The 16,973-nt window shown below is 39.5% G+C and overlaps 1 protein-coding gene across 1 annotated transcript in view; it reads right to left on the minus strand.

Moving 5' to 3' along the window:
- Positions 1-11,058, minus strand: part of DIAPH3 (diaphanous related formin 3) — a 542,576-nt gene extending 531,518 nt beyond the window's left edge. Inside the window, exon 1 of the mRNA XM_082601893.1 lies at positions 10,683-11,058. Coding sequence (XP_082458019.1) covers positions 10,683-10,862 — 180 coding nt within the window. The 5' untranslated portion in view covers positions 10,863-11,058. The remainder of the gene's footprint in view (positions 1-10,682) is intronic.
- Between the last annotated feature and the right edge of the window lie 5,915 nt (positions 11,059-16,973).

The raw sequence follows: 16,973 nt of genomic DNA on the forward strand, positions 1-16,973 counted from the left end.
TGAAGGCATCCTAGTTCAAAAGGAAACCCTGGGTTACTTTCATAGGGTGTGGGTTTAGTGTAGAGCAAATGTTGTCAGCAGGAGGCTGACAGAGAAAGAAAGAGAGGCAAGGTCAAGGGGATGGAGGTCTAGATGAAACAGAAAGGAGGGGATATATGTCCAGGGACCAAGCCTCTTGGCATGTTCCCCACTGGAATTAAGGTCAGGTCCCTGGACACAATGCAGGTGTCCAGCAGGAACAGAGGAAGGGGGGTGGGGGGAAGCAGAAGAAAGGTCAAAATGCTGTCAATAACTGAGATCATGTCACATGCCCTTCAAGATGACCAGCCTGAGAGAATTCAACACTACAGAGGTGGAATCTCCCCTATTTTGGGGTTCAGGAACCAAAAGAATAAAACTACAGTCTCCCACTTACAAAGTTGCAACTTTACGATGATGTGAAAACTATACTCATTCAACAGAAACTGTACTTCAAATTTTAATTTTTGATCCTCTCCTAGGCTAGTGATAGATAGGCGGTAGGATACTCCCTCATGATGCTGGGCGGACAGCAGCCGCAGCTCCCATCAGCCATGTGAAACAATCACTCTGGACCCACACAACCAGTCTGTTTTTCACTTTCAGTACAGTATTCAATACATGAGATAGTCAACACTTTATTATAAAATAGGCTTTGTGTTAGATGAGTTTGCTTGACCATAGGCCAATGTTAAGTTTTCCAAGCACGTTTAAAGTAGCCTAGGCTAAGCTATAATGTTCAGTAAGTTAGGCATATTCCACGCATTTTTGACTTATTATATTTGCAACTTACAACAGGTTTATCGGGCCCCAAGCACATGGTAAATCCAGAAAGATCTGGAATAACAGCTGTCACGTATTAACTGTTAGGCTCTGTGCCCAAGCTATTGTAACATGCATTACCTCAACTAATCATCACAATACTACGATTATCTATTCCATTTTATAGATAGGATAACTGAGGCACAGAAGTTAATTTGCCCAAGGACATACAGCCATATTTGAATCCAGCCCAAGCCCTCTTTATCACAGTGGTTGGAGGGTTGGAGGGGGTGTTCTAAAGCCACACTGCCAGGCCCCTGGAGGAGCTTGAGTCGGCAGGCTCAGTTCTCCAATGACCCAGATGTTTCTGGTAGTCTTTACATGCCCTCACCCACCACCACTGCAATCTTTTATAAAAAGAAAATAGACATTTAGGGTATATCAATATTATTTAAATTAAAAGTAATCATGAATAGATTAATGAACCACGTGGTGTAAGGTTACAAGAGTAGTTTTGCATAGATTTTCAATTAGCCAAGTGTTCACATCATAAGCTCAAGCCTAGATCAGGCACCACCATGAGAGAAAGTGACTTCCAAAAGCTTACAAACATATGCATACAGCAACTGAAAGCAGGCTCGAGATAACATATCAATAAGAGCAAAATGATACCCTGAGAAGATAGGATGAGTGCAGTTAGAACATGGCTTTAATGAAGACCATCACCTTTTATAAAGAAATGAAACTGTCATACTGAGTTTCTGAATGTAGATTATGTGCATTCTATTCTTCATGTTCATTTCTCGGGCTGTCAATTTTTCATTAGAAATGAATTGTAATTGTCTTTATGAATTGCATTCTAACCAATGTTTTGATAAACAAAAACAGTTTAATACTACAGTACAGTCCATAATCAATGTCACCAATTTGTAAATCCTGGTTAAGAAATGAATGTTACAAAGTTTCATTTTTATGACACCCAAATAAACAGCCTGCCTTGGGAAAATGCAGCAATTACAGGATAAACTCCCCCGCATCTTGGGAAGACACCTGACAATAAAATTAGCTAAAGAAATGTAACATTACAGATCTGACAATTAGATTAATCCATGTATCTTACTGAGAGTTTCAAGAAATTCTACACCTTAACCCCAAAAAAGGCATATACTTTTTTTTTTCTTTTAACATCTAGAATGACCAAGAATTAGCAATAATTTCCTTGGAGAGCTTTGAGCAGGTTATTTAGACATCTTTAATCCATGAAGGTTTGACGTGGACCACAGCTACCTGGGTATACCCCAAGGCCCTCAGCGCACAGGATGCTCTTAGTACATGCTTGATACATTAAATCCCAGTGCCCCCTTTTTTTCTGGTATTTAAGATGGGCTATGATGCTCAAAGATGGAGGGATTAGAAAGTTATTAGGTATTAATTCCATTCATGGATCTATTTTCAGGGAAAAGAGAGAGAGATAAATTGGAACCCCCACAACAACAACAAAAATACTAATCAAAATTTTTTAAAAATTTAAATCCTGTAAGCCCTTACTTCAAAGAAATGAAGAGTAAATATTATAAGGAGATATAAATAGAAAGGGAAGAAATGAACATTTCAATAGAATTTATGATGTTTCATTTCTGAAGCTTACTGGTGAGCAGTTACGTGGTGTTCTATACCTCTTTTGTATGATAAAGTATATTGTTTAAAGATTGCAAGGGAAATGTTGACCCTTAGAAAAGCACTTAGAGGTAAACTGTTTTAAAGCACATTGTATGCATCCTTCACTACTGATAAACACTTACTAATCACTTTTCGCTAAACAAAGGTGCAAAACCTTTGCCTGTTCAAGGACTCTCCTAACGTCTTGTCTTAAGTCATCTCCAGGTTCCTCAAACTGAGGTCTGCAGGGCCCTTCCACAGACTCTCCAATTCTATCAGACTTTTGAAACTTTGTATTTTTCCAAGATTATATTAAACATTAGAAATAAAAGAAATAAAGCAAGCACGTTCTGTACAATCTGAATGACCCCTCTAGAACCACGTTCCATCAGGCACTTTTGGTGACCATGCCTGCATCTGTGTGCTCTACCAATATGGTATCAGCAGGACCAACAACATGGACATCATGCCACGTACGGTTCACAAGCTCCTGCACTTAAGAAGAATTCAGTTTCGAAAAGCTCTAATAATTCCAAAATGACACTATTCAAGGAACGATATACTCAAAGCTATGGAAAGGTAAATTTCAAGAGAAAAATGAATATAGAGGCTGGTGGTCTTGGCTCCAATTCTTTCTGCTCTTTTTCAACAGTTTCATATAATTTACTAAAAAAAAAAAAAAAAAAAAATTTACATATGGCTCTTTTCTTTTTATCATAAAAGTTCATTACTTCACCCAGAACCTCAAGTCCAGACCTTTTGAAAAAAACAGGGATGTTAGATAACAGGCCTCCACCAACAGTGTGGAGCCAGATCTCTGGATCCATCAGTCTGTGCTTAGCCTCCTCATCTCTGGAATTCCATTTCTATCCAAGAGTCAAGTTGACAAAAAGGAAAACAGCAAACCACACACATATCTTTCCACTATTAAATCCAACAGTGATGACTTAATTTCAACAAAAATAATTATCAGTCATATTAATGTTGTTAATTTAAATTTTATGGGTTTTATAGTTTTATTTTGGATTTTATATGTAAATCTGTTTTGTAAAAGAGCCATAAGCATAAAGAGTTATACTTGGTTTTATATCTATACATATATAAGTAACATTATTTTTACTATCATTCAATCCACAATGGAGTACCACAAGAATTTTTTTTCCTAAGTTTCAGGTCATTTCCTTTGCAAGTTTCTTTTTGTAAGTTTCGTTGGTACCTAAGTTTCATAGTCGCATAAAACTTGTTTTACAAATAAGAACATACCCCTCAGAAAGCTTCAGAAACTTGCTCTGACCTTTCAGCCATAAGAATCAGAAGTCTGGGGCTTCCCTGGTGGTGCAATGGTTGAGAGTCCGCCTGCCGATGCAGGGGCTACGGGTTCGTGCTCCGGTCCGGTTAGATCCCACATGCCGCGGAGCGGCTGGGCCCGTGAGCCATGGCCGCTGAGCCTGAGCGTTCGGAGCCTGTGCGCCGCAACGGGAGAGGCCACGAGGCCCGCGTATACCAAAAATTAAAAAAAAAAAAAAAAAAAAGAATCAGAAGTCTGCATCAATGCACATGTCACCTGAGCTGCCAGGATAAGACCTGGGAACAGAATGCCTCCGCCTCAATATGAGGAAAAAGTCTGCTCCAATTAAGATTTCCCAGTGTAAGAAAGTTACTCAAATATCCAGTGTAACATCCCCAATGCCCTAAAATCCAGACCGAAACTGTACTACTACTACTACTACTACTGATGATGACAACAACAAACCTATATATGGTAAACATTTAGAGGTTACAGTGCTGTTACAGGTCCTGTTCTCGGCCCATCACATTAACGTTTAATCTTCCCAACAACCCCATTTTACACATGAGGAAACAGGCACAGAGAGAGGCTAAAGAACTCACCCGAGTTCACACAGCTAATATGTGACATACCTAAAAATGGTACAAGTCACTGCTCATAAACATTATTCATAATGCCTCTTCTACAAAAAACTGTGAGAAAGGTTGGCAGTGGGTCTTCTGAAGAATAAAATCTATGGCAAAGCATTTCCGAGTACTTTTCATTAATTAGATAGAAACTTGAATACTCCAGCACCAAAACTTAACTTACTGAAACTCTTAAATTCTCCCTTAAGTTAATAATGATTATGTGATTTGCTATTTGAGAAAATTACTCCCAATGGTAAGGTATTTCAATGCCACCCTGCTGCTATTGAGAGAAAGTTACCTTTGTAGATCCTGTTCAAAGAAAGCTCATGCTTTGATCCTTAATATCTCATGAAGTAAAAGGTTATGCTTAATCTATATTTTATAGATCTAAAAGTCAAATTAGTTTCTGGGATAAACAAGCAGAGTGTGATAGTAAGCATATTCTGTAGCATTCATTTCATTCCTAGTTTGGAGGATACTATGTGCTGAGTTAAAGACAATTACGTTAGTGTAATACATAGCAGTTTTTTCTTGTATTATTCTGCAAGCATAAACAAGTTATACACAGGTTAATTTACATTCTATGTAAAAAGCCAATTTTAAATCCAATCTATAAGGCAATAAATATATAAAGATTCTAGGACACAGCAATAAAGTTATGCCATAAAGTAGAGTTAATTTAAGACAACAATAATAAAAGCATGACAAATTTTAGCATTCTACCAACTGCGCAAAGGTATTTCAGGTAACATCTGTTCAGAAGCAATTGTTACAAGACAGACTAGATGAGATGCAAGGTTTCACAGTGCAATAAATGTATGTCAGTTTGCTTCTTCATAATTAAAGACCCAAGTCTTTGAAAAAAGCAATTAAGCCTTGCTCTAAATCTAAGACAATTATCCCTGCTCCCACCCCTTTTTACTCACAAAGAAAAGATCCAGAGTGATCCAGAAGTAATAAATACCATATATTATCTATTATCAGCAGCTAAATATACTCCCCAAAAGCCACTTGATATATTTTGTTCTCTTGATAAATCATCTGTTAACAAACAAAAGTAAACTTATTTTTCCTATTAGAAGGATAGAAGAAAAGAAAGTCTGGGATGATTCAGGGCAATTTACATTCAACGCTCTGTATCCACAGGTTCTGAATCTGACTAGTCAACCAAACACAGATCAAAAATATTGGGGGAAAAAAAGTTCCAGACAGTTCCAAAAAGCAAAACTTGAATTTGCCACACACTAGCAACTATTTACATAGCATTTACATTGTATTTACAACTATACACATAGCATTTACATTGTATTAGGTATTATAAGTAATCTAGAAATGATTTACTGGAGAATGTGCATAGGTTATATGCAAACACTATGGCATTTTATGTAGGGGACTTGAGCATCCATGGATTTTAGTATCCAAGGAGGGTCCTGGAGTCAACCTCCCGTGGATACCGAAGGACGACTATACTCAGAAGACTGGACTGAATAAAGTGATTTTTACCTTATGAAGGTTTCAGTGCCTGCTAGGTTAGGTGGAATTTTGACATGAATAAAACTCAGGTGCCTAAAGCCTTCAACTAAGAACACCATCTCCAATTCTTGACAGTGTAACTCTAGGACAACTGAGAGCATCACTTTAGCTGAGGACTCAATGAAGAAATAAATTCAAAAAGAGCACACAGAAATCACCTGTATCATTATCATAGTTGCTTTATAATGATACAGCACAGCAAGATGAATGAAGGTTCTAGTCATTATTCCAGGAAACCAAACTGTGGTTATCTAATATTCGCTCAAATCACAAATCTTCCAAAATAAACGATACCACAGGAAGAGATTTAAATGAATCTGATGGTTCTCCTAAAACATACATTTACAAACTGTGAAACCAAAACTTTCAATGTGGTCATCCTCATAACTGCTGTTAGTTTCCTGTGGCTGTCGTAACAAATTACCACAAACCTGATGGCTTAAAACAGCAGAAATGTGTTCAACTGGGCTCAAATCAAGGTGTCAGCAGGGCCGATCTCCCGATATGGGAGAAGGGTTCCTTGCCTCTTCCAGTTTCTGACGGCTGCCAGCATTCTTCAGCATGTGGCTGCATCCCCACTCTCTGCCTTGTAGTCACCTCACCTTCTCCCTTTCTGTAGTCAAATCTTCCTCTGCCCCCTTCTCATAAGGAAGTGTGTTTGCATTTAGGGTCCACCCTGATAATCCAGGAAAATATCCCCATTTTTAAAAACTTAACTTAATCATGCCTGCAATGTCCTTTTTTTTTTTTTTTTTTTGTCATAAGGTAACATTCACAGGTTCCAGGAATTAACGGGAATGTTAAGACGTGAATAACTTTGGGGGATCATTATTCAGCCTACCACACCTGCCTCCAAATAAGCCCAAGGAAATAAGGCGAGCGGGCACTATTCTCACCAAGCCCACTCCGATGTCAACTCTCAAGTTCCCAGTACAATAAGCAAAAGTTCTCCAACCTAATACCTCTTTCCACCTCACAATCTGCCTATAATCAGGAAATCACCAATTCTATATTCATTAAAGGCACTACTAACTATTGTTAATGGTTCCTGAATGAAAAAAGAAGCAGTAACGCAGTAAAAGTAAAACTCCCACTAGCATGGGAGAGTAATACAGGATAGTGACTAAGGATGTGTACTCTGAAGCCAGCTTGCCTAGGTTCAAATCCCAGTCTCACCCACTGGCAGCTGTGCAACCAAAGGCAATTTAACCTCTGTACCTCAGTTTCCCCTTCTAGCAAACAAGGCTAGTTAATACTATCTACCTCATAGGGTTGTTATAAGGATTAAAGCACTTGAAAGTCATGAAGCACCTAGAACAGTGCTCGGCTCACTAAGGTTAACTGTGATTGCTAACAATGACCAAACACAGTAGACATACAGGTATTAATGGACATGGTGAAAAACCTCTCACAACCAAAACTGATGGTACTGTAATGACATAACTGGACAATAACAATCTATACAATGGAAACCATGATTAGATAGATGCCAGATTTACACTAAAGTCTGTGAGAACTTAAAGGATATTCCTAATTGACAAAGAAGAGCTACTTTTCCAGCCTGGATCATGGAATTTACTGGCCCCCTTTCAAAGGGCTGGCACACATCCTAGAGACGGAAACTTCTCCAGAAGCCACACGTCCTGCTCTCACTCTGGATCTGGTGGCCAGCACTGTGCGTACTGTGTGTTTCTAATAGTGGGAGGTAAGAATGCAATGCCCAGAATCACTGACAGGCTTTCCACGACGAGTAAGAAACTGTTTTGTTTTGTTCTAGAAGGGAAATAGGACTCGGGTCCAGGTACTGATGCTGTGACCTAGGGCAGGTACAAGTTTAATGATCCTACTGAATTCTATTCACCTTCACAGTCTTCACCCAGGTTCTTGCATTGTCCTTCCAGCCTCCACTGGTTGCAAGCCATCTCCCAGTAACTATCCCAGTACATTAATACACGCACACTGCTTGCCATATTCTCTGCTGAAACCAAGTTGGTTAGTTCGCAAGCAGCCCAAAAGTTGATTCATTACGCAGCCAAACTATTCTACATTTATAATAGACAGACTTCTACTATTTACACACATCTATGGGGAGAAGTTCTATGCTAGAGATGTTTATACACAATTCAGAAGTAACTTGAGGCCCACAACCAAACATGCAGTGGAAAACAAGGATTTGTTTGTCTGCTTTATCCAGGTTCAAAGTAAAACAGGATTTCAGTGGGGACCAGAGCTCCTACCTTCTTACACTAAGACAGGAGCCAGCGGCCAGGTTAGCCCTGAGTTCCACTACCAGTTTGTAGTTTTGTGGTTGTAAACACCAAGCACCTACATTATCCCTACTCCTGTCCCATCACCAACCCTCATTACTTGTTCCAGTCAAAAGCAGCTGCCCCAGGCAACTACATGACCTGATGACTAGGTGACCTGAAGAGATTCAGGCTAGCTAGCATCACTTCATCCCAAATCAAGAGAAAGCCAAGAAGCAACTTGATGTCTGGCAGTACAGCAGACTGAACAACTGAACAATCATTTTTTGAGGCATTGCAGAGATCTCGTGAGGAAGAGGTGGTCTCCAAAGATCACCCTACAACCCATTAACAAGTGTTACTGGAGTGGGACTGAGAACAGTGAGAAGTGGGCAGACTGGGAAGGGCTGCTCAGAAGGTAACCTTGAGATTGGGATACTGAGCCTAGGCCAGGACAGAGTTAGAGCTGAGCCTGGAACCCCGGGCCCTCTAAGAGTCCAGTTCAATAGGGAGGTGGCACCCCCAGGCTCCTGGTGGAAACAGACTCAGATCATCTCCAGAGAAAAGCCTCCCCGGTTAGGCCTCCTAGAAGACAGGTTAAGACAAAGCAATGAAATTACTGAATTTGCAATTATTGAAATACAAAGTTTAACAAGCGCAAAGGGAGAGACCAAGCTACCATGGGTGCAAGTCAATGTCAGACGGTTCAAAGATGCACATACCAGAACTGCCAAATAAAGAATAAGAAGAGTAAAGTAGGAATTGTCTAAAGAAATAAAAGAATAAGAAACAAGGAATGTCAGGAATACAGTAACCAGGCAGATTTGAAAAAGAAGCAAATGGAACTTACAGAAATAAAAAATAATTGATAACGCACATATTCACAAGTTAAATAGATTAGACATAGCCGATAACAAAATTAGTGAAATGTAAAATACCAAGAAATTACCATGTAAGCAAGAATCTAAATTAGTTTGCGATTACAAAGAATCCAAATTACTTCTAAATTAATTTAAAGTTTTGATTCAAATCAGACCCCTATCTAAAAACACACACAGTACTTTAGATGTGTTTATTAAATTTAAGGCTTAAAAGTGTTGTCTTCAGACATTTTTTCATCTTTACAACATACCTAAGAAATGAAAAACAGCACAGACCCTAGAACTCACACCACCTGATACTTTTCTCAAGGAAACTAAACTTAAATATTATCTTAGGTTCTGTTTTCATGACCTCCGTGCTGGAATAAGTCACAGAAAATTACACTTAATGTATTCTGGAGCACAGAAGTCGGAGACAAAATGGAATGACAACATTAACCCAGAGAATAAACTGTAAAAGGAAGAAAAGTCATTGCCCAGTGGATTCTTCTCATATGGGATAGAATCTTTCATTGCCAGTCTAACCCTATCTTATTTATTCCTCAGCTCTGTCAAGATAACAATCAACAACATAATTGATCCTCCCGTGAAATTTCACCATTCCTATGGCTATGTTGATACTTAATTTTGTGTAATTAATCCATGCTGTCCCTCATTTTCAGTATTCTGATACATCTCTTAGCTCTGCTCTCAGTTTTATTCATCTATCATTTTTAATTGCTATATGTAGCTACTCACTCCTCTTATAAAGACTATAAATAAAGAAGACTTTATTCCCTTAATTTGTGTATCCTGACTTACATTCCTAACAACTTTCATTTGTTCACAGAAGGCACACTCCGTGCTGTAAAATTTCACCTATGACTAAAATGTTTTTCCATATTCCTAAGTAAAATGGAGGGGTTAGTATTAAATTTTCAATTCCATTAGTCTCACCCCAAATGTACCCACTCTCTGTGATTAATTTCTGATTTATTTACACACACACAACAAAACAATCTTCACTGTCTATTCTTTCACTAGTTGATGCCAACAGAAAGATTTACAAGGCGCTAATCATGACACTTCCTTTGACTGTTGAAGTGAGTAAGAGAAGCAACCAGAACAGCAGGTTTCAAATACTTAGACTTCTTTCCAAACTAAACAAAACATTCTTTAGCAGTGACCACATCACCCGCCAATTTTTAAACGAGCTGTTTCAACTTGGAAAATCATAATCTACTTTTAAAAATTATTCTTGGGATTTAAATATTAAGCAGAAAAAGAAATACTATCACCTAAAAGTTCACTTTGATATATCTCATACTCTCAGATGCTGGGGGGGAAAGGAAAAGTTTAACTTAAAAAAATGCAGCAAAGTCCATAGTGACGTCAATACTCAGACATTTGAACTGCTTCTCACGTCAGCCTTAAAAAATTGGGGGCAACACACTGATCAGGGTATTTGTCAAAGGATCCAAATAGAATTGGACCCTGCCGTCATAAATCTGTGAAGAGATTGGCAGCTCTGACAATCTAGAACAAAATGTAGCCCCCAGTTAGGCCCTGTGGGCCCACCCACGCTGTCAGTCAGGTCAGAGCTGAATGACATTGAAGGACCCGGGACCGAGCCGCAGCCTACCGGCCCTGTGGGAGCTGCCCCACCCCAGCTTCAGGCCTAACTTACAAACTTAGGGCGTTTCTCTCCAGGCTCCTCGGGGCCTGCGGGCGGCGGAGGGTGCTGGGGGCCCTTCCTGCGCGGCATCTTGCTGTCCCGGCAGCTGCGGGACGAGGCGGAGGAGGGATAAGGGACCCCGGCGGCCGAGCCCTGCGCCGCGGGGTGCAGCCGTGGCCGGTACCGATCCATGCTTCCCCGCAGCTCCGGGGGAGTAGGAGAGGAAAGAAGGCGGCAACTCTACAAGCCACAGGCGGGAGCCCAAGGGTCTGCGGCGCACTCGCCTTCCCGGTTCCGCCGCCCACGCCGCCAGTTGGGTTCAGCCCAACCGCTGCCTCCCGGCCGCAGCGAACACATCCGAAAATTCCCGCCGCCGCTGACCGCCCGGGACCCGCCAATCTCGCGCTGCGCGGTCAGTGACGCTCCCGGGATCCGCCCCTTCCGGGCAAAAAGAAACGTGATTGGCTGTTCAGCCCGTTCTTTTCGCTGCTCTATCTTCTGTTGGTCCAGGCAGCCCACCTTAAGGGAACTGGGTGGGATTGGGTTTGGGGAAGCATGGAGAATTTACGGGGAAGTTTCTTGTTTGGGTGTCTTTGGAATTTGGAGAATGGGTTCCTGCTAACCTGGGAGTCTGGCGAGACCCGCCCTACACCACCATTTGAGCAGCGTTGGGATGTGAAATCATTTGCTAACCTTCTCTGCAAGTCTCGGGAGGTCTCGGTGCGATGGCCACTGGGAAAAGTAGTTCTGGGACCCGTACTTGAAGGGGTGCCACGGGGGAGAGAACCACAGCGCCCACGGCGCTCCATAAGGATGCTTTCTCGACAGATTGTCAAAACGCCTGCTGAGTGCCGGAATGCTGCGAGCCCGCTCAGGGTGGCAGAGACGGCCACCAAAAATCAGCGCTGGGCCACGCCCTTAAGGAGCTCACAGTCTAATGTGCTTCACAAATCCTTACACAAATAACAAAATAATGTAAATGTTATAGCAGTTATTTTTAAAGTTCATTGAGAACAAAAGGGAGAGGAATTGACGTTAAATCTGAAGGAGGGGATTTGGAAGGATGCCTAGATTTTCTCTGAACAGAAAAGAGTGGCAGGACTTTCAGATAAAAGACGTTCCAGGCAGGAGCAAGGCCAAGAGGAGTGAAGATCAAAGAGTTGAAAAAACTTCAAGGGCATGTAATGAAGGGCCTCCAGCTGAAACCATTCCGAAGAGTTTATTGCATATAGCCAAGGTTGAGCTACAAGGCCAAAGCGGTTTTCCCACACATAAGCGTGCTTTCTTTCCCCTTTAAAAGCAGTCTCTCCCTTTGAACTATTTCCTTAAGCTACCCATCTTCTGACTCCATGGAGGTGGTGTGGGTAAACATGCAGTAGTGATTTAGGTACAAGAAACAACTCTAAGAACTCAGGAGATTAGCACAGAGGTTGAGAAAATGGGCCTTAGTTTCAAGTAAGTCTTCATACTACAGGTTTTTTTTTGGGGGGGGGGTTGTTTGTTTTATGTTTATTTGTTTTTATATTTGTTTACTGTACCAAACTTTCTGTGCCAGTCTCTGTCCTCAAAAAGCACCTTATTTTTAGGGGAAAGTCCAGGAGAACAGAAAGTTCAGGAGAACTGCAAGTAGTTCCTATGTATTAGTGACCGTAAGACCCAGATGCAAATTTTATTCCTGTTATTTACTAGCTATGTGATGTTGGAGGTGATGTTAAAATTTCTTTCTGTTGGCTTTCCATATGCAAAAGGGGATGATAATAATACCTAACAAGCAGTGTTGTCAGGCTTAAATGAGGCAGCATATGTAAAGTTCTTAGAAATGTCTGTGAAAGCCTCTCCCACCAAAGACCACCAGGAGGAACATGTGTAGTTGAACCAGTGGAGTTTGTTACTCATAAGAGAATGAGGACAGGCACTATGGGATGGGGTTTCTCAGTAAGAGTCCAGAAGAAGAATGAGAAGGGTTACTCTGAATTTCAGCGCTGTCAGGGATTGGGGACAGTTCGATGAGTGTGTATCATAGTAAATCTTATCTAGAAGGATGGCAGGCTAAAGAATGAGGCTAAAGCTGTAACTGACAAAGGAGGAGCAGTCTTTGATAGTCTCGGGAGGTTTGGTATTTAGTGATTTGCCCACGGACCTTATTCTGTAAGATTGGTTATTTCCTTGAGAAGAACAACAGGGCCTATCTGTGAGTGTCAGGCCAGCTTCTAAAAACACTGAGGCCCAGCTGGAAGTGGCAACTAGTTCCCTCATGTCAAGGGCTGCTTTTTTCTTTCTCAGGTCCTTGGCATGTAGATGGTACTAAATATAAATAAGCAGGAGCTATTATAATTGATTTTCAGACTTTACATAGAGCACTCTGACATTTTTCCCATAGAAATTCTTTGCAACCACAATGCACCTGTGAAAAAATACATTTGTCTAAATTTCACATTTTTAAAGTACATTTTATATGTGTTTATTATTTAAACATCACAACAGCATGCGCTGCCCCTCATTCTGATGCCCCGACAAGAAGGATATGATATACCCTACTGAGTCAACAATTTTGGAAGTGCTACCTTGTGCCAGCCTTGGTACCCAGGGCTGGGACAAAGTTGGATGGAACCAAAGGCTGACCTGGAGAAGCTTGGAATCCAGGAATATGTTTCTTTCCTTTATCATGTCTGTTCATTCTAAACATCTAGACAATTAGTAATGCAATCCTTGTGAGGGTTCACTCTTAATGACTATATAAGAGAGAAAGTTGTGAAAAGTTGAGGGAAGGGATGGATCATTCCCATTCAAAATTTTCTTTTAGTGACAAACAATTTTATGAGATACCATTTTACCTTCATCAGACTGACAAATATTACAAAGTTCCACATCACCAAGTTTTGACCAAGATGTAGGGATTTCTTCGTAGATGATAAGAGTGCAAAACTGGTACAGCCAGTTGGGGCAGCAACTTGGAAACACCTAGTAAGGGTGAAGGTACATGTACCTATGACCCAGCAATTCCATGTCTAAAGTCTCCCTGGAGAAGGCCAAAGATGCCGTACAAAGGTATTTCCTGAACATCTGTAAGAGCAAAAAAGGGTAAAGCATTTAGCCATCCTGCAGTCAGGGAATATCTGGATAAATCTCAAAAATAAAGAGGAAAATCAAGTGGCAACATATATATATGTGTATATATATATATATATATATATATATATATAAATGTAATGTGTATGTGCGTGATAACACTGCAAAAACATGAGGGAAATAAACACAACAAAGTCATCTAGTTCCAAAGAGGAAAGGAAGAAAGAAGAAGGAAGTAATTAAAACTGAAATATTATAGCTGAAGTATCGGTAAATGTTTTTATCTATTAAAAGTGAAACATCTGAAGTAAATCTAGCAGAATGTTAACACATTTAATCTCAATGATGGGTATATTTGTGTCTGTTTTATTTTTTATTATTTTCTGTAATTTTCTGGTTATTGGAAATGTTTCATATTAAGGGTTTTTGGGGGGTTTGAAAATAAGTTTTTTATATATAAGGTTTTTAACAAAATACATAAGCTAACAGAAATAAAGTAACTTTAGAAATAGCTCCCTTAACTCTTCCCATTCCTTCAGAAAATTTTAGTTTGTTGGCATTGAGACCACAATGAGCTATTAAGTTCATGTAAGGAAAAATTAAATTTTCTTTTAGGATGACTTTAATTTTTTTTAAATTTTGAGTAATCAGTCATATTTCCTTCTCCACCTGCCTTTCCACTTTTTTTTCTGTCCTCTCTTCTCACATGCATTTCCCTTCTCTCCCTTAAATTAACACAGAGGTGGAAAGCTAGGGAACAAGGAAAACCACTACATTTCCCTCTTTCAGTTAAACTACAAGTTCAGTTCTTTGCCATGAATACTTTCCAAGTGGTCAGTGCATTAAAACAAGAACCACTTAATAACAAGCCTAATTCAAACCTAAGTAATTTAACTTTATCATTTTCATCATTGCTTTACCACCTGACTACAGTGGAGGAATGCCTCACTGTACATAAATTCTGTAGCATTTTGTGCTTAATGACAGTGTATTCAAATAATTGTCTGGCCATTAGCACGGACTTTGCGCTTTCATTCCGAACCCTCAATGACAAGATAAAACAGTGTTGCCTCCCAGACGGGATATGAGGCATGGCTTCTTCCACACTTTCCACGTGCTTGTCCGTCTTGGTTAAAATTGCTGCTGTTTTACAATAGAATGTTAGGTGAGAAAAAAGCAAATCACATCCACAGAATGACCACTGATACAGTTATATAATGTATGTGTCTACACCAGTGTTTCTCAGCCTCGGCACTATTAACTTCTGGAGCTGGATAACTCCTTGTTATGGGAGGGACTGTCCTGTATACTGTAGGATGTGTAGCAGCATTCCTGACTTTTACCCACTAGTTGTCACCAAAAATTTCCCCAAGCATGGCCAAGTATCCCTGAAGGGCTGAGTAATATTTCACTGTATGGATATAGCACATTTTGTTTATCCATTCATCAGTTGATGGTCATTTGGATTTTTTTCTACCTTTTGACTATTATGAATAATGCTGCTATAAATATTCATGTACAAGTTTTTGTGTGGACATAAGTATTTCTTCTCTTGGATACATGCACAGGAGAGAAATCGCTGGGTCATATGCTAACAGTTTAAGGAACTGTCAGACTTTTCCAGAGTAGCTGCACCATCCTACATTCCCATTAACAGGGGTGGTTCCAATTTCCCCACATCCTTGCCAACAATTTTTTTTTTTACCTGACTTTTTGAACTTAGCCATGCTAGTGTGTGTGGAGTGGTATCTCATTGTAATTTTGATATGCTGCTTATTTTTTGTAAAGAAAATGTTATTGAAATACAGCTATGCCTGTTCTTTTATATATTGTCTGTAGCTGCTTTTGCTCTACAACTGTAGCATAATTGGGACAGAGACCATATGGCCTGCCAAGCCTAAAATGTTTACTATCTGGCCCTTTACAGCAAAATATTTTCTGACCCCTACTAAATTATTTTTCCCCCTTGGTGTATCACAATTTGTTTTGTTCGGTTATTTCTTCTTCTTCAATGAGAGTAGTATTCCAGTAAGAAGCAAATATTAATTTTGGACAAATGTTCATTATAGAGCCACGTTCTTCCCTTTGCCGTATTACACACTTACACAGGCTTTAACAGTTTTTTTTAAGTCTGTTTAGCAAGGCCAAGAAGATCTTGCTACCATAATGAGTCACTGTGGAGAACAGTTCATTCAAAGTAGGTGTGAAAAGGAAAATTATTATATAGATAAGTGATTCTTCTTAAAACACATTTAAGTAATTTGTGCTCTGCTAAGTTTTCTCCAGGGCCTTATGCTGTAAGTTCAGATAGAAATTTTTCATAGGGAATATAGTTAATATATTAACACCATTTAATGTCATGCTTAATAGTTTCTCGGGATGTTTTGATTAGAAAATTAATTTGCCCATGTTTGTAGATGATAGAGCCGTTTAAAAGGGAACAGAAATAGTCCTTAATATTAACTAACTTACATTAACTAATATTAACATTTAACTAAGGTTCAGTTGGAAGTGTTAGATGTCACTACCAGGTCACACTCCCAGTATTTGAAATAAGTAGCAAAAAGGAATTAAGAAATCATTAAGACTGTTGTAAGATTACAGTTTAATTCTTTCATATTAAAACACAATTACTAACACCCAGATATAATTTGTTGAGTCACTTGGATAATAATTTGTCTAACAATAGCAAATAGTAACTACATAACTCAAAGCTAAAAATACATGTAAAATAAGCTAGAATTCTATGGTACCCTATAGAGATTTTCAAATATTCTTTTTCTTTCATTAATGTCTCTTTCTCATCCCCATATATGTTTTTCTTTTTTTAACCTCAGATGAATTTCTGTGTTTTGGACATTCTGTAGAATCAAATGTACATAAAACCTGTCTTTATTGAGCTTTCTCCTGAAGGCATTCTTTTGTGTGCATTATTTGCTTTGGTTCTAATTCTTGAGCTGAGCCCATCCTAATACAATAGAATAAATACAGTTTTGTCAGTTTGCCGTGATTAATCTATTGATGTCTCTATCCGGTCATGAGAGGGTATTGTATAATTAGTTGCAATGGTTAGCAAAGTTAGCATCCTTAGGTTTTTTGCCTATAACGTCTGAAATATTTACAATTTCCTGTGAAATCAAGCTCTGCCTGCACACTGTTCTGAAACTACAGTCACAAGTGACCAGAAAATTTTATACTGTCAGGTCTCAATCCTTGATCACCTCTCCATTTGCT

Source organism: Mesoplodon mirus, assembly GCF_964341445.2.
Source record: "Mesoplodon mirus genome assembly, chromosome: 17".
Taxonomy (NCBI): Eukaryota; Metazoa; Chordata; class Mammalia; order Artiodactyla; family Ziphiidae; genus Mesoplodon; species Mesoplodon mirus.